Source organism: Balaenoptera musculus, chromosome 6, assembly GCF_009873245.2.
Source record: "Balaenoptera musculus isolate JJ_BM4_2016_0621 chromosome 6, mBalMus1.pri.v3, whole genome shotgun sequence".
Taxonomy (NCBI): Eukaryota; Metazoa; Chordata; class Mammalia; order Artiodactyla; family Balaenopteridae; genus Balaenoptera; species Balaenoptera musculus.
Window position 1 is genome coordinate 47514835 of NC_045790.1, and position 19918 is coordinate 47534752.

The 19918-nt window shown below is 41.0% G+C and overlaps 1 protein-coding gene and 1 pseudogene across 2 annotated transcripts in view; both read left to right on the plus strand.

Moving 5' to 3' along the window:
• The window catches only part of SLC24A2 (solute carrier family 24 member 2), a 248656-nt gene extending 242099 nt beyond the window's left edge, over nucleotides 1-6557 (plus strand). For both annotated transcript variants that reach the window (XM_036855857.1, XM_036855858.1), the window contains one exon: nucleotides 5484-6557. In XM_036855857.1, coding sequence (XP_036711752.1) covers nucleotides 5484-5733 — 250 coding nt within the window. In that variant the 3' untranslated portion in view covers nucleotides 5734-6557. The remainder of the gene's footprint in view (nucleotides 1-5483) is intronic.
• Nucleotides 6558-6644: 87 nt separating this feature from the next.
• Nucleotides 6645-15257, plus strand: LOC118897521 (annotated as a pseudogene).
• The last annotated feature ends 4661 nt before the right edge of the window (nucleotides 15258-19918 follow it).

Genomic DNA, 19918 nt, shown 5'->3' on the forward strand with positions numbered 1-19918 from the left:
ATCTTCTCAAAGAACCAACTTTTAGTTTTATTGATCTTTGCTATTGTTTTCTTTGTTTCTATTTCATTTATTTCTGCTCTGATCTTTATGATTTCTTTCCTTCTGCTAACTTTGGGTTTTGTTTGTTCTTCTTTCTCTAGTTTCTTTAGGTGTAAGGTTAGATTGTTTACTTAAGATTTTTCTTGTTTCTTTAGGTAGGCTTGTATAGCTATAAACTTCCCTCTTAGAACCGCTTTTGCTGCATCCCATAGGTTTTGGGTCGTCGTGTTTTCATTGTCATTTGTCTCTAGGTATTTTTTGATTTCCTCTTTGATTTCTTCAGTGATCTCTTGGTATTTAGTAACGTATTGTTTAGCCTCCATGTGTTTGTCTTTTTTACGTTTTTTTCCCTGTAATTCATTTCTAATCTCATAGCGTTGTGGTCAGAAAAGATGCTTGATATGATTTCAATTTTCTTAAATTTACTGAGGCTTGATTTGTGACCCAAGATGTGATCTATCCTGGAGAATGTTCCGTGCGCACTTGAGAAGAACGTGTAATCTGCTGGGTTTGGATGTAATGTCCTATATATATCAATTAAATCTATCTGGTCTATTGTGTCATTTAAAGCTTCTGTTTCCTTATTTATTTTCATTTTGGATGATCTGTCCATTGGTGTAAGTGAGGTGTTAAAGTCCCCCACTATTATTGTGTTACTGTCGATTTCCTGTTTTATAGCTGTTAGCAGTTGCCTTATGTATTGAGGTGCTCCTATGTTGGGTGCATATATATTTATAATTGTTATATCTTCTTCTTGGATTGATCCCTTGATCATTATGTAGTGTCCTTCCTTGTCTCTTGTAACATTCTTTATTTTAAAGTCTATTTTATCTGATATGAGTATAGCTACTCCAGCTTTCTTTTGATTTCCATTCGCATGGAATATCTTTTTCCATTCCCTCACTTTCAGTCTGTATGTGTCCCTAGGTCTAAAGTGGGTCTCTTGTAGACAGCATATATATGGGTCTTGTTTTTGTATCCATTCAGCCAGTCTATGTCTTTTGGTTGGGGCATTTAATCCATTCACGCTTAAGGTAATTATCGATATGTATGTTCCTATGACCATTTTCTTAATTGTTTTGGGTTTGTTTTTGTAGTTCCTTTTCTTCTCTTGTGTTTCCCACTTAGAGAAGTTCCTTTAGTATTTGTTGTAGAGCTGGTTTGGTGGTGCTGAATTCTCTTAGCTTATGCTTGTCTGTAAAGCTTTTGATTTCTCCATCAAATCTAAATGAGATCCTTGCTGGGTAGAGTAATCTTGGTTGTAGGTTCTTCCCTTTCATCACTTTAAGTATATGATGCCACTCCCTTCTGGCTTGCAGAGTTTCTGCTGAGAAATCAGCTGTTAACCTTATGGGAGTTCCCTTGTATGTTATTTGTCGTTTTTCCCTTGCTGCTTTCAATAATTTTTCTTTGTCTTTAATTTTTGCCACTTTGATTACTATGTGTCTCGGCGTGTTTCTCCTTGGGTTTATTCTGTATGGGACTCTCTGCGCTTCCTGGACTCGGGTGGCTCTTTCCTTTCCCATGTTAGGGAAGTTTTCGACTATAATCTCTTCAAATATTTTCTCTGGTCCTTTCTCTCTCTCTTCTCCTTCTGGGACCCCTATAATGCGAATGTTGTTGTGTTTAATGTTGTCCCAGAGGTCTCTTAGGCTGTCTTCATTTCTTTTCATTCTTTTTTCTTTAGTCTGTTCCGCAGCAGTGAATTCCACCATTCTGTCTTCCAGGTCACTTATCCGTTCTTCTGCCTCAGTTATTCTGCTATTGATTCCTTCTAGTGTAGTTTTCATTTCAGTTATTGTATTGGTCATCTCTGTTTGTTTGTTCTTTAATTCTTCTAGGTCTTTGTTAATCATTTCTTGCATCTTCTCAATCTTTGCCTCCATTCTTATTCCGAGATCCTGGATCATCTTCACTATCATTATTCTGAATTCTTTTTCTGGAAGGTTGCCTATCTCCACTTCATTTAGTTGTTTTTCTGGGGTTTTTTCTTGTTCCTTCATCTGGTACATAGCCCTCTGCCTTTTCATCTTCTCTCTTTCTGTAACTGTGGTTTTTGGTCCACAGGCTGCAGGATTGTAGTTTTTCTTGCTTCTGTTGTCTGCCCTCTGGTGGTTGAGGCTATCTAAGAGGCTTGATGGGATGCTCTGGTGGTGGGTAGAGCTGACTCTCCATGTTCTAATTCTAATTAAAGTCCCCACCAGCCTCAGATGAGATTTGGATTGGAAAGCAGACTGAAACAAACATAGGCCCAGAAAAAATATCCCATCTCCTTCCTTGGAAAATGCTGGCAGGTTTGGCATTATCATTTCTTTATCTGTGCTGGTGAAGATAGTCTAGGTTTTTTGAAAGTCAGAAGATGAGATCTGTTCTTACAGTTAAGCAAAATGAAGTTCTCAATATGAATAATCTCAAGTGGATCTGATTGGGGAGGGATGCTGTCATCTCTGTCATTTCATTTAATGTGTCCAAGTAAAAGTAGTCTGATAAATAACTTGAAGGACAGCCCCTTGAGAAAGTAAGACATGGGATATTATCCTTATGTTCCCGGAAGAACTGAGCTCTTGCATTTGAGTTTGGAAGACCACTAAAACGGATCTACTTTCTCATTGGACATCTTGAATATTGTTCTCTTTTATCCTTTCCACCACCTAATATATATAATTTTTTCATTCAGTATCTACCACATGCACTGTACATACATTTTTATCTATTTAAGCCACACGATGATCCTATGATGTATGTATTTTCATCCCCATTTTTCAGATAAGGAAACCGAAGGGCACAGAATTCACACAACTAGTAATGAGATAGCTGGGATTTGAACAGAGTCTGTGCTCTCAACTCCAGCACTACCTGTGCATAAAACCCTGCTCTGAGCTTCCACTGTCTGAACCACCTTTGAGTTCCAAAGATGCCCTCTCCTACCATTCTTTCTTCCTTTGCTGGCACCTCTCCCTCAGGAGCCCTCCCTGCTTGTCTGTCTGGAAAACTCCAATTTACCCTTCCAGTGTCAACTCAAATCCTGGTTTTTCTGATTCCCTTAAGTCTTGCCTGGGGGCTTGTGCTCCTGTATACTTTCTGTATATCTGTATCTCACACTCTTGTCATGGTCCTGTCTATCAGTCTGCCTGCTAGACTGTGAACTCCCCAAGAACAAGAACTCCCCAAAGCCTAATACAATGCTTAATGCATGGCAGTGGTTTGGCAGATGTTTGTAGAATGAATGGATGAATGGATGGGTGGATGGATGAATGAATGAACAAGTGAATGAGTGAGTGAATGCCTGAAAAGGTGTATTTTAAAGGAAGGACGTCCCTAGTATAAACAGTGTTTCTCAGTTCCACTGCCCACACATTTAGAGTAGTTTTCTTGGTCAATATCTTGTATAAACAGAAAGAAAATATTCTGTAGCACAAAAAGAGAAAATCCTACATATTGGGAAAAATGACAAGTGTTCTATGAGACAAATTTGTCGTGTTTTTGAAAAATATTATAGTGAATTGCAAGATGCTTTTTGTTCATTGTTCTTAAATTTTATATATCTTGTAACTTAAATGAAACTTAAATGAAAGTTTAAAGAAAATCACCCCTAATCCTACTACCCCAAAACATTTAACTTTTGTGTGTTTTTCTCCTAATATTTCAGAAAGTTTTCTTAGTGAATAATCAGTTTTGCCCTGCTGGAGGGCTTTTATTTTTCCATTTTAAAGCCATTTATGCACAGCACAGAGTAGGCATCTATTAGTAAATGAGTAAATCAACCATTTTTCTAAGTTTCTTCATAGCTCTCATAATTAACATTCTATGGCTTCAAAATATTCCATCCTGTTGCTTTCGGTTTTAGCCTTTACCCTTTAGTAGGACCTTTGTATTTTTTTCAATTTTCTGATATCATGGGTGTTTTATGAACACCTTTATGCAGAAACATCTCCTCTTTTAATTATTTTATTAGGATAAATTTCTTCAAGAAATATTGATGGATTGAAGATTATAAACATTTCAGTGGCTATTGATGTAGTATGTTTTTCCAAAAAGTCTTTCCCAAGAGTTTATACCAAGTTACAAAGTCATTAGCAATATATTGAGTGTAACAGTTTCTTCATAGTCTTGCTAGCATTTTCTTCTTGTTTATAGGATTCATACATACTCAAGGTAAAGGATTTTAAAAATACATATAAAGCATAAATATATATAAAGCATAATACAGACCAACATATAAGCCTATATAAAACATAAATACAAACCAACACCAATCTTTTTAAATTGATTATTGAAGTTAGATTGCTGTTTATGTTTATCCTTCTTTTTAAATATAGAATCATATCATGAACATTTACCTGTATCATTATAAGTTTATGATTTTTAATAGCTACATAAAATTACATTGACTTATAGTTTGTTATTTAACTAGCTGCCTATTATTAGAGATTAAGTTGTCCCTGATTTTTCACTACTCAAAATAACACTGAAATGATCACCTTTCTGAATAAAATTGCATCTGCATTTCAAATTATTCCTTGTGCTTAATCCCTGACAATAGAATTGATTGGTCAAAAGTATTAAAAATGTCATATTTCCCCCAAAGGTTTTTTATCTATTTGTAGTGCTGTCAACCACAACTTTACCAGAATTGGATGTGTGTGTGTGTGTGTGTGTGTGTGTGTGTGTGAGATTGCTATTCTCTGTCTCCATTAAAAAAAAATAATTTGATCATTTTCACCACAGATTTCTATACCTTTTCTCCATTTATCATCTCCTCCTGTCATCCTGTACAGATCCTCCAATTCACCTCTTTAGGGCTAAGAGTAACACTTTAATCTCAACTAGGAAGGAAACCAAAAAAATTATTTCAAATCAAATTCAGAAATCACCTGCAGCAGCCATGTCTTTGATCTTACTCAGCCGTAGAATAAATTCTCCCTGTTCTCCCTAATTCGACTGGGAAATAGACCAAGGTTCTTTTTGTTTGTTTGTTTGTTTTACATTTATTTATTTATTCATGGCTGTGTTGGGTCTTCGTTTCTGTGCGAGGGCTTTCTCTAGTTGCAGCAAGCGGGGGCCACTCTTCATCACGGTGCGCGGGCCTCTCATTATCGCGGCCTCTCTTGTTGCAGAGCACGGGCTCCAGACGCGCAGGCTCAGTAGTTGTGACTCACGGGCCCAGTTGCTCCGCGGCATGTGGGATCTTCCCAGACCAGGGCTCGAACCCGTGTCCCCTGCATTGGCAGGCAGACTCTCAACCACTGCGCCACCAGGGAAGCCCTAGACCAGGGTTTTTAAAGTTCACCTGACTTCCTTGTAAATCTGATTTCCTGCATCAGCCAGGCCTGAGTCCTGGTGAACCTAACAGGACACTGGTCTCCAATCACAGATTCCGAGAAGCTAATGCTCCGTCGCGTGCCTGACTGCGCCCCCTTCTTCCCTGCCTCTCTCCCCCACAGGCTCCCGCTGCCCTGGCTCCTGTACACCGTCGCTCACAGGTTCCAACCCGTGGCCGTCAGCAGCAACGGCCTCTTCTGCGCCATCGTCCTCCTCTTCATCATGCTGCTCTTCGTCATCCTCTCCATCGCCCTCTGCAAATGGAGGATGAACAAAGTGCTGGGCTTCACCATGTTCGGCCTCTACTTTGGGTTCCTCGTGGTCAGCGTCCTCCTGGAAGACAGAATCCTCATGTGCCCCGTCTCCATCTAGCAGGAAAAGCCATATCTTAGGCCAACAGCATGGACGCCCCCCCCACCCCCACTCAGGGTTGTAGGCTCCTTGACCTCCGCTGGCACACAGCCCTGGGCATTTCAAGTGTTCCTCCTTGGTGGCTTTGACAGGGGATGGCTTCGCACTGGGCCCACTCACTTCTTGGGCTGCTCCCACCCTTGTCTCCTGCACTGGCTCCATGCAAGAGACAAAGAGATCCCAGCATTTGGGGCTTCTCTGCCTGCACCGCTGACAGGTACTCCTCGCTGGCCGTTGTCATGATGCAAAGAATGACAGAGGTGATATATATACATATAAAATATATACATTATGTATAGATGCACACGCACACACCCCTGCCTGGTCCTGTATTATACCTCTCCTTCCACACCTCTAGAGTAGTACATACCTGTATACAAATACAAAGAAAGAAAAATTATAAATATATATATATATAATCATATATATATATATAAATACAACTGCATCTTTTCAGGGATAGCTCTAGTATATTTCTAGTACCTATTTGAAGAGGGGCATCAACCTTCAGTCTGAGCTTTACCTCTTAAGTGCAAGAGGTGAGCTAAGAGAATCATTGCTGTGACCTTCAGCCTACCTTGGACATACTGGGATTCTGCCCGGTACGGTGGATATTTTAGGAAAGTAGGTTGCACGAGGGAGGGCTGGGCGGAGAGGGCCTGTAGGAGCCCTGAAATGAGCCCTCCAAACTATTCCCACAAGCCAAACCGGGAAGACCGTCTCTCCATCCCAACTGGGGTACACTCTCTGAAACCCACAGGGTTATTGGGACATTCAGAGGTAAAACCCAGGCTGGGTGGATACTGGTTTGGGGCAAGGGGGAGGTGACCAGGGTTGGGTGGGGGGTGGGGGGCTTATATATTGCCCCAGCATGCAAGTAGAAAATATGATTGCAAAGCAAATTAGTGCTCTTCTAGGACAGCTAGATTATATAAACTGAACCTATACTGTTCCAATGCATGTCCCATTATCATCAAAAGAAGGGGGACAAGTTTAGTTGTGATTGTCATTCAGACATTATTTTGATGCTAAGCGCATCAAAATGCCTGCCAAGAGAGCCTGGATATGTACTAAGAAATACCATCCAGTAGAGGCGCTCAGTGGGACTTGCCCCCTAAGGACGTGGTTCTTTAATGCATCTTCCAGTGTGGTCATAAAGGCCTTCAGTGGCTGAAGAAAGAAATCATTGTTCCTCCAACCAATAGAACTAGATTGACTCTGATCGATACTGCTTGGATTAAGGCAGCTTCAAGATGTTTGGAAAGGCGTTTGTTAACTAGGAAGGTTTCTGAGTCCTGTGTCTAGTGGTGCCAGGACCAGGATTTGGTTAAAGCCCATGCACCATGGGTGTCTCTCCTGCCATCAGGACCCCATCTGGGACTCTTTCTAGCTCACAGAGTACACTGCAGACTACACTCAACAGCTTCTTTACACTGGCTTCAAGCCAGTCACGTCAAGGATCTGATTTTCAGAGCATTCAAGGGACATCTTCATTTCATTCATTCAGTGCCCCCAAGTTCTATTTGACATTTTGTGTATGTCAAAAGAAAATAAAACCAACAGAGAAAAAAGATTAGGTGGACTAACTTACTGAAAAACGTGCAGAGTTTTTCATTTCCCCAAATCATGCTTCCTTATAATCAGTTGAAAGAGTAAATAGAGGATGGCGCGTTATTCTGTAGCCATCCTGCATCTAAGTTGGCACACACCATGGCTTCTCTCCAGTCCGTTGTGTCACTGATGCTGCTGTGATTTTTGCGGTGAGCACGTCCCTCCTAACACAGGGAGACAGGATGCAGAACTCACAACTGAATAAAGATAAAGATCAAGCGCAGCATCCCTTCCACAAAACCTCAGCCCCCTCCACAGAGCATGGCAGTCACAGGCAGTGCCCATCATTGCTCTTCTGAGCGGAGGCCCAATGGGAAAGCAAGAAGCCAAGATGGCTGCCACCCAGGAGGCCAGCTTCCCAGTCTCTCCAACTTTGCAAAGTCGGGTGTTCAGTTGTGTGAGAGAGACCCACGTCTCCTTCATCAAGGGCAGGATTTTGTGTTGAAGCAAGAATTCGTGTTAGTTCCTCTGAGTGAAAGAGAAGGAGTAAGTGAACATGGAGTTAAAAACCCTGATGGTTTTCCCTGTGCATTACTTGAAGGGGAGCAGAGTTGTTTAATTGCATGAATGTGTATGATGGACTGGTTTGTTGTGTGAAAGAAGGTTTGAGTAGGTGACTCTGACTCAATTGCAGATTGACTATATAAAACCAGAAAGGAGGAGGGAGGTCCAGTGCAACCCTGTTCTTATTCCAGCCCTTCCCCACACTCGCCCTGCCTCCTCACTCTTTCCCGTTCATTCCCAGCTCACGGTGAAGACTCATCGAAGCAGCCACAGAGCGTTTGCCTTGCCTGGGAGCTCCCTTCCTAGGGAGTGTTGTCAGTCATGAAAAGTTGCATTTGAGAAGATGCTATTTCTGAGCCCAGTTCCCACCTCAAGGGAGTGCAGTGTTGGCTCACTGGCCAGTATGCAGGCACCTCCCTGCCCCTGCTTGCCCTGCTTGCCCCCTATAAGTTGTCTGTGAGGTTATGTGTTGGGCTTGGGTGAACCCAGAGAAAAGTGTATAGGATGCAACAGTGGATCTTTAAAAGCATTCAAATCATTAACATAATTATAAGAAAGAACTTTCCACAACATGGTTTTCTGAGTAGTTCATCTCTAGTGCCTGTGTAAATACATATATAAATATATATCTTCATACCAAATCTATATAGACACACACAATACCACTTACATCATCACCCTCTGACCCAATTACATCCAGGATTCAAAAGCAGGGAGCACCAAAGTTTGCCTTAGTGAAGGGAAAGGAAAAACATGCACACCAACAACCAAAGGGAACATTTCCTCCTGATCTCATGAGGTTTGTTTTGCGCACAAGTACATACAAACATACACACATGAACCCTCCCTGTATATTTAAATGGCCAGCCATATCCCTAATGGTGATGTAGAGGCAAAGAATGCACAATAGAAAAGTACAGGGGAAAAAAATTTAGACTACAGATACTCTCTTTGTTTCTCTGGAACAGGGTAAAAATATCAAAAATCCAAGAGCCAACCTCTTACCGTTCAATCTAAAATAAATGAGCTGTACGCAAATGGTTCCCTTTACCTGCAGCAAACCAAGCAGGTCTTAACTTGCTGTCACCTCCCCTGTCACCCTAGGCAGCCTCAGGACAGGAGAACGACTTGGTTCATGCCGAGAATACCCAAATAGACCCTTCTCAATTGCCTCTGGGAATGCCCACGCTGAGTTCAGCTGCCCTCTGAACCTGCCTAGACCCTCAAGAACTGAAGCTGGAGACGAGAAGGTTTGCATGCAGTTTCCCGGGCCTAAGCTGAGCCAGGCGGCAGCAGGTCAGGAAAACACAGTAACGTACACGGACTAAGGGGGAGGGTTGCTTATCAGTTTGGCTGATGCAGCAGAACTTCCTAAAGCCTTGCCCAGAAGATTATAAAAAGAGGCAGGGACTGTTTCATATTTGGGAAAAATGCTTTGTAAGGCTTCTCACAGGTGTCAGCTGACAGGGGCCATTATAATTTATTTTCTAGGGAAGACGTGAATCAGGTGTTTGGAGGCCTTTCAGCAAAACACAGCTGCTTTGCTGATGAGACATTTGATGATATTAATGTACATCACTGCTGAGCAGGGAGAGAGTTGGCAAACTCCCCACCATTGCTCATAGCTCTTAAACTCCTCTGTGACAAGGCTGAGCTATCAAGGGAAGCCCTCCACCCAAGACCACCTTAACAGAAAGCTGACCAGGGAAGTGACAGCAGATAGATAGAGCTGCTGGCCAGATAGACAGCTGGAAAAGATGGGACTAATGTTAACTGCTCTGCTGAAATTGCTGGGTTGGAATATCTGACGTGGGTCTGAATCCAAGCATGTCAGAAAACTGCAATATGCTTTCTTCCCTACATCTACCAACACACACACACACACACACACACACACACACACACACACACAAGATTATGAGCATGCCATGCTTCCTTGCTCCTGGACAGATTGCTACTCCAATAATTAAGTGGCTAGTAGTAATTAATTGGATTGTTACAGCTCTGTTCCAGAAGAAATAAAGGGAAACTGTTCTCAGGGTGATTTCTGGAAAGATCAACTGTCTCCTGAAAGCTTGTTATAGAAGCTGATGCTCATTCTTGCTAAGCCAGATTTACATAACCACCTGGCTTAATATTTTTAAAAGACGCATGCTCAACTCCTATACCTCCCTCAGCAAGACTGTCTTCAATTAGTAGGTGAGGGCTTGTGGTGAAGAGAAAGTTAGTGAAAAAATAAAGAATAAGGAAAAGGAAGAAAGGGGAAATTAACTTACTTTTACCAGGATTCCCAAGAAAGCAAATATCACATTGATATATATCCCTATGTCGTTTTAAATAATTACCAATTGCAGGCTTTTTTACCCAATTACAAAAGCCTATAGAGTCCCAGATAAAAATATGTTCCCCTCTCAAGAAGAGATTGGGAAGAAAGGTAAGGGCCTCCACTCCACTATCTATTTAAGGTTAGCTCCTTGCCTCTCTAGCTTTGTGTTTCGTTTTTTAATCTCACAGCTTCCTATTCATTGAAATGTCTAGCAAACAAGAAAAGCAAGAAAGGCACACTCAGAGCCAGCTGAACTCCAGTACTTTTCGTGAGATTACGCTCTTTTTTTTTTTCACTTTACTGGGAGCTTTGAAAAGGCACAGGCAGGACTTCCCTGGTGGTGCCGTGATTAAGACTCTGCACTCCCAATGCAGGGGACCTGGGTTCGATCCCTCGTCAGGGAACTAGATCCCACATGCACGCTGCAACTAAAAGTTCACAGGCCACCACTAAGGGCCCTGCCTGCCACAACCGAGACCTGGTACAACCAGATAAATATCTTTTTTAAAGAAAGGCACGGGCTGCAGCACAGAAATCACCAAGAGCCTTTAGGTGTCTGTAGAAAACACGGGTGCACTCATGTTTGTTATGGAAGTCACACGTGCTTTCCACCTAGATGCCCCCCAGTGTGCTCACTGCCTTTCCCCACCTTCCTCACGCACAGGGCATTGGCCTTGCTCAGCACCACCTGATTTCCATCATGGTCTTTAGTGGCAGTTTTCTTTAAACGAAGTGAGAGAAAGCTACAAAGGGCCCAGGAATCCAGAAGTCAGCCAGTTTTTTAGAGAGAAAAAGAAGCCTCTAGTTATGACTGGATAGACAACTCTGTTCAAATTAGCAAACAAATGGTGGGGACACTATGGAACACCAAATTATCTAAGCCAAAGCCCTTCCACTAAATGATTGGTTGGCAGACTGGAAAACCTTAAAGAATTTTTTAAAAAAACTGATAAAGACCTAAGTGTGAAAGAGTGCCATGGAATTGGCATTGAGTTTGCCAAAGGTTTAGTTCTGTTAAGAGCGCTTGTTCAACCTATCACGCTGATCCAAAAGACAGTCCCTTTGTAGGAAAGAAATCCTAGCATAGATGTTTCTGGTGTAACCCAGGTCCGTCAGCTATTAACGTTAACAACCATCCGTGTCAGAAAAGTCTTCCTCCAGATTCACCCCAGCCCCTCAAGGTGATGAATTCACCTTTTTTTTTTTTTTCTGTTTGGCAGAAAAGAGTTGCATCTGGGCACTCTTCACTATTTACCCCTGACAGAGCTGGGAGTCACCACTATGTGACCCTTTATCTATTTACATCAAATGTTATCTTCAGATTTTTATTTCTGAGTCTTTCTCTCTAACCCTCAATAATTTTTAAGTTTTTCTTTACTAAGTCTTTTAAAATGCTTTATGTTGCTCTGAAATCATGGAACCTTTTGACTACTCATGGCACAAGGATAAGGTCTGAATAGGGTGGAATGACAGCCTCAGACCCAGTGTTTACCCCCTGCTTCTGCACTCCTCTGTGCCCCTTACCTTTTAGAAAGTCACACTTCATTGCTAATTCACATTAATCTTGTGTTCCCTGTGACTTCCGTATCTTTCTCCAAGACATTCAGGTGAAGCGAGTGCATTTCTCAGCTTGCCTGGTGCGTTTGGATGGATGTTCTCCCCTACCACCATGAGCCCCTCTCCCTTGGGCCTTACTGAGTCTCAGTTTCTTTCTAACCCCACTTCCAGTTTTTAAGTCTAGGTTGGGCCCAGTGCTTACCCCCCTTCCAGGTTCTCACCACCAGCCTCTCCCCTTTACTTGTACTTGGCAAGTCTAATGAGCCTTTTCTCCATCTCCGCATTAAGGTGAAGATAGAAAAATGCTAGCCCCGGGCCCCTAGCAACTTACGTTTTGTGTAATTGACTACTTCTTGGGGGGTGGGGGGAGGGACTTCCTCCTAATTGATACTAAAATGCGAATAGAATTCACAACTACAAGAGAGTTGAGTCACAGAAATGCCTTAAAAGCACCAGCAGGCCTCGACTCAACACGTACTAACAGGCATTTATCCTCTGGTGAAAAGTCTGAACACTGATGCGGCATTGTCTTGAGCCCCTGGTGAGGTGAAGCTCACGGACTTCGTCTTTATGGTCATAATCCCACACCCAACAAGTACTCAGAATGGGGGAGACACCGCTGGAGATCATTCAGGAACTCTGGACCTGCACTTACCTGCACTGATTTACCAAAAAGAATCTATATTTTGGCTCTAAATAGGACATGGGGGAAATGGTTGGACCACCTCTCATCACCCAGTATTGCAGCGCATTTACTTCCTTGTGTGGTGGGTTGGCTGGGAATTGTAAGATTGTTGATTGGTGTCGTGGCCCAGGAAAATGGGGTACAGTTCACCAAAAGGCTGGAAATTTGCTCCTACATTCTCACTTATTGGGTTGCATATTCCTTTACAATGGATCTGGAAGTAACTAAGGCCTTGGGACTGACAGTTCTCGAAAAGCACTCAACTAACCAAAAGAGAATACTAATTTTTTAAATCGTGTCATCAAAAAAAGAGAAAAAAAAAAAAGGAACGAATGAATGAAGTCTGAATCACCAAATAAAATAATTTTAAGGATGAAATTACATGCAGGAATTAAGGGTAGAAAATCCTTTGCCATTTAATTAAACAAATCTCCGATTCTTCTCATCAGGCTAAAACTGAAGGACAATGGATGCCTTTTGGGTTTTTTAATTTTTTAATATTGCACTTTATAGTATCAATACTTCATAAGAGACAATTGTCTTAATTAAAGCCATAAAATACCAATAATACATATATTCAGGGCTTCTGAATATAGTCAATCGATAAGCAGTCCATGAGTCATTCCTGTTTTGTATTGTTTGTTGTAAATTAGAGTTTATCTGTTCTGTTTTTTAAGGCATACAATTATTGTTCTAGACAATCCTAATCTGATAAATTTTAGATGTGTACTTTAATAAAACTGAAAATCAAAGAAATTGTTCATTTCACAAAAGCATTCTTCACTTTCAAAATAGCTTGTTAAATAGCAAGTTCCTTTAAATAGCAAGTTCTGATACTAAGTGAAAGTACTTCCTTTTTTAAGTTATAGATATACTGTTTTTCAGGAATCCATTTGTTATGTAAAGCAATATAGAGAGTGAAATGGATAATTAGCAAATATGTACCTGGAAAATTTAAGGTTTATTTGAGTTTTTATGTAAATATAGGATGGGTCTAAGAAGTTCCCTTACAAAAATGGCAAATAGAGATATACAGTTTATCAATAATTTATTATGCCTAAATTATAAACCTTCCTTGGGAGGAAAGCATATAAAACAGGAGACTTCATAATGCATTGGATTTTTTTTTTCCTTTTCTGCTAAACTACATAATTTCTGGCCCAGTATCATAGACTGCTTACACGCATGTACATGTAATGTACATGCATGTTGATGTCCCCACAACTAAAAACTTTGTTTCACTTCATCACAATTTTTTTATATGATTTGAGTAAAAGCTAAAAGAATGACTAAAAGGCACTTAATAGCCTAGAAATATCTACCACCTGGGTACCTAAATTATCTCTATAGAGTAAACGTGTGTTAAATTGACCAACCCCATCAATTTTATGTTTAATTGGCCATTTGCCCTAAAGAAAGATTGTCTGGATCCAGAGCCAGTGATGTTTCTGTTGGGGGCTGTTTTGTGGTCTGAAGCGTCTCTCCAAAGGGCAGAGACTCTCCATCTGGATGAGGGAACCTCAGTTGGGATATAATCCTGTTGAACCCCACACACAAAGTTCATATTTGTGCCCTGCGTCTAGCCTGGATGTTTTTCTTCTGCTCCAGTTTGAAAAAACTCCAGAAGCAACAGCTTCCATCTCCAAGCAATCTGCAGTCTCAAAAGTGCCATCAAAGAGCAGCAAAAACTACCTTCCTGGTTTAATGAAGTGGCTGCTAGCGCTAAAGGAAAGATAAATTACACTTTTGTTCTTTGCACAGTGTTAAAACAGAGACCATGCTGTGAACACTGACCCCAACATAGGCATTGCCCTAGAACTCGTAAACTGTCTTTGGGACAGGTTACCTTACAAATATCAGAACGCCATTTTTGTAAAGGATCTTTTTAAGGATGGACGTCATCTCATGCTTCCTCTGTTCGCCTCCATTTTAAAGAAGCATTTTAACCTCTATACCCCTACAAGAATCCAGGTGATGCACTTCCAAGTTACTTTTGTCATTTCCCGTGTGTTTTGTTTACTGTGAGCAATTTTCGCTGGATGAGGAGATGTATGGAGATTTTGCGTCAGTTTATTCTCTGTGAATATGTCTGTACATAGATGGAAAGCTATATTTATTTGTACATAGTCTGTTTGGAGTAATGTGTTTCTGTCACACGGACTTCACTCTGATAAAGGGCGTTTCTTCACTGTGTTCATGTTACACTTTCCACACCTTTGTGCTTCTACTACTGGTAATCAACTCATAGAATATCTCACTTTATGTAACTAAGTCTCCTCGGTGTGAAAAGTAATAGTAATAAAACTATTGACTCAAAAGAAGTGTTGTTTTGCTCTTTCCCTGCCACCTCGGAGTCCCTGCCGCCATGGCCGAGGAAGGCATTGCTGCTGGAGGTGTAATGGACGTTAATCCTGCTCTGCAAGAGGTGCTGAAGACCGCCCTCATCCACGATGGCCTAGCACGTGGAATTCGGGAAACTGCCAAAGCCCAGCTTTGTGTGCTTGCATCCAACTGTGATGAGCCTATATATATGTCAAGTTGGTGGAAACCCTTTGTGCTGAGCACCAGATCAACCTGATTAAGGTTGATGACAACAAGAAACTGGGGGAGTGGGTAGGCCTCTGAAAAAAAAACTGATGGAGAGGGAAAACCCCCTAAAGTGGCTGGTTGCAGTGTGGTGGTTAAGGACTATGGCAAAGAGTCTCAGGCCAAGGATGTCATGGAGGAGTACTTCAAATGCAAGAAATGATCAAATTAAAACACTGGGCTCTTGTTCTTAAAAAAAAAAAAAAAAAAAAAAAAGTGTTTTGGTTTTGGAATAATCCTTGCCTTCAGCTAATCGGGACCCTCAGGATCTCAAGAAATTGATAGACAGTTGTGGAAGTTTCACTGCAAGGACTCAAAGGAACAGAGGGCAAGCAGTAGTTACTGTTAATTATAACCATTTACGGGGTGCTTACTAATGTCATTTGAGCTTTCCAATGTCTGAGGGAACCTTGCGCACTGAAAGGACTACTCTAACAATTGGCTTTTAATTAATTAAATATATTGAAAATTGTAAATTCAAAAGCCTAGTGTTCTCTAAGCCTTTAAATTCAATTTCGAAGTCTTGTATAAACCTATTACTTTCCGATAAAAATGAGAATTCAGAGTCAGTTTTTTCTTTGATTACACTCAATTGACTGATAACTTTAAAAGATTAAATTCTAACGAACCCAATTTACGAATTGAATTCCCTCAGGAACTTTTTAAATTTTACACCTTTAACATACCCGATTCTCTCAAACACTCCAAAACCCTGACAGACTTACAAACCTAAAAAACAAAATCTTCCTAGGCACTTAAGCAATTCCTATTAATCTAATATATCAAACTTAAATAAAATATAATATACCAGGCTATCCGAAACATTTAAATGCCATTTACAATCTTAATAAAAGTCTACTACACCTTTAAAATCAATACCATGAGTCTAGTATAATTACACATTTCAAATTATATAATCAGATTATCTAGTATGCCAGATTTATTTCAAACACCTTGAAGTACAAATACACACAAAATATCCCAAGGATTATAAAACTTATTCCTAAATCATACCAAAGTATTAATACTATGAATTTGATTTACTTTATTATCTGTATTTCTATAACATCTTCCCAGGCTTTGAAAAGTCACCTCACTATGGAGCCTCTCTGGTAGGATAAGATGATGTAGGCTGAGTCACAATACCATTATTGATCATTTCGAGAATTAACCCAGAACATGACACATGGTTCCTACATACTACCAAGATGATTCTACTGGAGCCAAAAGGAATCATAACACTCAGGCTTTGAGTCAAATTCTGTCTTCTGTCATGGAGGGTCCCTTTCAGCTGGAATTTCATTTTGCAGTCCAATGGGCATCATTACCGTTACTTTATTTTTTCAATCTCTTTCAAAGTTTTGCCTCCTGCTTTGAGTAGGTGGATCCTGCAGCCCCACTGGGTCTCAGCCAGTTTTTCTGTACCACTGGGTTGTATTCTACTAATCTCTTTATCCCTTGATTGGATTCTTCATTCTGTTCATAATTTTTCTTGTCTGTTGTGACCACAATTTCCAACATTTTATTAACAGCTATGTGTCTACACTAATGCTAAATGCTTTGCATGCATCATTCCATTGAATCCTCACAACAACCCACTGAGTTGGTTACCATTATTATTCCCATTTTACAGACAGAAATATAAGACCTCAAGTGGTTAAGTAACATTCCAAGGTCACACATTAAATGTCAGAATTTTAAATTGAACTCTGTTATCCAAATTTCAACTCTTAGTCGTTACTTTTTACCTCCCCTGCCATTAGCTACATAATTACCCCAAGTTCCAGGATTACAGTTATGGAGCACACAGACCATTAGACAAGATGAGGACCCCAAAGTCAACCAAGTGCTTGGATTCTTTTCTTGGTTTTCCTAACCATACGCTTCTCAAGAAAAGGTATGTGCACACTAGCTGCATTTGATTGAGTGACCTTGGTGCCTCCATCACAGGATTTCTCAACCTTGGCACCATGGACATTTTGGGTTGGAAAATTATTTGTGATTATTAACCAAGATGGCGGAGTAGAAGGACGTGCTCTCACTCCTTCTTGCGAGAGCACCAGAATCACAACTGGCTGCTGGACAATCATTGACAGGAAGACCCTGGACTTCACCAAGGAGGGTACCCCACGTCCAAGGACAGAGGAGAAGCCACAGTGAGATGGTAGGAGGGGCGCAATCAGAGTAAAATCAAATCCCATAACTGCTGGGTGAGTGACTCACAGACTGGCAAACACTTATACCACAGAAGTCCACCCACTGGAGTGAAGGTTCTGAGCCCCACGTCAGGCTTCCCAACCTGGGGGTCCGGCAACGGGAGGAGGAATTCCTAGAGAATCAGACTTTGAAGCCTAGTGGGAATTGATTGCAGGACTTTGACAGGACTGGGGGAAACAGAGACCCCACTCTTGGAGGGCACACACAAAGTAGTGTGTGCATCGGGACCCAGGGGAAGGAGCAGTGACCCTGGGGGAGACTGAACCAGACCTACCTGCTGGTGGTGGGGGGTCTCCTGCAGAGGTGGGGGGTGGCTCTGTTTCACCGTGGGGACAAGGACACTGGCAGCAGAGGTTCTGGGAAGTGCTCCTTGGCTTGAGCCCTCCCAGAGTCTGCCATTAACCCCACCAAAGAGCCCAGGTAGGCTCCAGTGTTGGGTTGCCTCAGGCAAAACAACCAACAGGGAGGGAACCCAGCCCCACCCATCAACAGTCAAGTGGATTAAAGTTTTACTGAGCTCTGACCGCCACAGCAACAGTCAGCTCTACCCACCACCAGAGCCTCCCATCAAGCCTCTTAGATAGCCTCAACCACCAGAGGGCAGACAGCAGAAGCAAGAAAAACTACAATCCTGCAGCCTGTGGACCAAAAACCACAGTTACAGAAAGATAGACAAGATGAAAAGGCAGAGGGCTATGTACCAGATGAAGGAACAAGATAAAACCCCAGAAAAACAACTAAATGAAGTGGAGATAGGCAACCTTCCAGAAAGAGAATTCAGAATAATGATAGTGAAGATGATCCAGGACCTCGGAATAAGAATGGAGGCAAAGATTGAGAAGATGCAAGAAATGATTAACAAAGACCTAGAAGAATTAAAGAACAAACAAACAGAGATGACCAATACAATAACTGAAATGAAAACTACACTAGAAGGAATCAATAGCAGAATAACTGAGGCAGAAGAACGGATAAGTGACCTGGAAGACAGAATGGTGGAATTCACTGCTGCGGAACAGACTAAAGAAAAAAGAATGAAAAGAAATGAAGACAGCCTAAGAGACCTCTGGGACAACATTAAACGCAACAACATTCGCATTATAGGGGTCCCAGAAGGAGAAGAGAGAGAGAAAGGACCAGAGAAAATATTTGAAGAGATTATAGTCGAAAACTTCCCTAACATGGAAAAGGAAAGAGCCACCCAAGTCCAGGAAGCGCAGAGAGTCCCATACAGGATAAACCCAAGGAGAAACACGCCGAGACACATAGTAATCAAACTGGCAAAAATTAAAGACAAAGAAAAATTATTGAAAGCAGCAAGGGAAAAATGACAAATAACATACAAGGGAACTCCCATAAGGTTAAGAGCTGATTTCTCAGCAGAAACTCTACAAGCCAGAAGGGAGTGGCATGATATACTTAAAGTGATGAAAGGGAAGAACCTACAACCAAGATTACTCTACCCGGAAAGGATCTCATTCAGATTTGATGGAGAAATCAAAAGCTTTACAGACAAGCAAAAGCTAAGAGAATTCAGCACCACCAAACCAGCTCTACAACAAATGCTAAAGGAACTTCTCTAAGTGGGAAACACAAGAGAAGAAAAGGAACTACAAAAACAAACCCAAAACAATTAAGAAAATGGTCATAGGAACATACATATCGATAATTACCTTAAACGTGAATGGATTAAATGCCCCAACCAAAAGACATAGACTGGCTGAATGGATACAAAAACAAGACCCACTTTAGACCTAGGGACACATACAGACTGAAAGTGAGGGGATGGAAAAAGATATTCCATGCAAATGGAAATCAAAAGAAAGCTGGAGTAGCTATACTCATATCAGATAAAATAGACTTTAAAATAAAGAATGTTACAAGAGACAAGGAAGGACACTACATAATGATCAAGGGATCACTCCAAGAAGAAGACATTACAATTATAAATATATATGCACCCATCATAGGAGCATCTCAATACATAAGGCAACTGCTAACAGCTATAAAAGAGGAAATCGACAGTAACACAATAATAGTGGGGGACTTTAACACCTCACTTACACCAATGGACAGATCATTCAAAATGAAAATAAATAAGGAAACAGAAGCTTTAAATGACGCAATAGACCAGATAGATTTAATTGATATATATAGGACATTCCATCCAAAAACAGCAGATTACACGTTCTTCTCAAGTGCGCACAGAACATTCTCCAGGATAGATCACATCTTGGGTCACAAATCAAGCCTCAGTAAATTTAAGAAAATTGAAATCATATCAAGCATCTTTTCTGACCACAACGCAATGAGATTAGAAATGAATTACAGGGAAAAAAACGTAAAAAAGACAAACACATGGAGGCTAAACAATACGTTATTGAATAACCAAGAGATCACTAAAGAAATCAAAGAGGAAATCAAAAAATACCTAGCGACAAATGACAACGAAAACACGACGACCCAAAACCTATGGGATGCAGCAAAAGCAGTTCTAAGAGGGAAGTTTATAGCTATACAAGCCTACCTAAAGAAACAAGAAAAATCTCAAGTAAACAATCTAACCTTACACCTAAAGAAACTAGAGAAAGAAGAACAAACAAAACCCAAAGTTAGCAGAAGGAAAGAAATCATAAAGATCAGAGCAGAAATAAATGAAA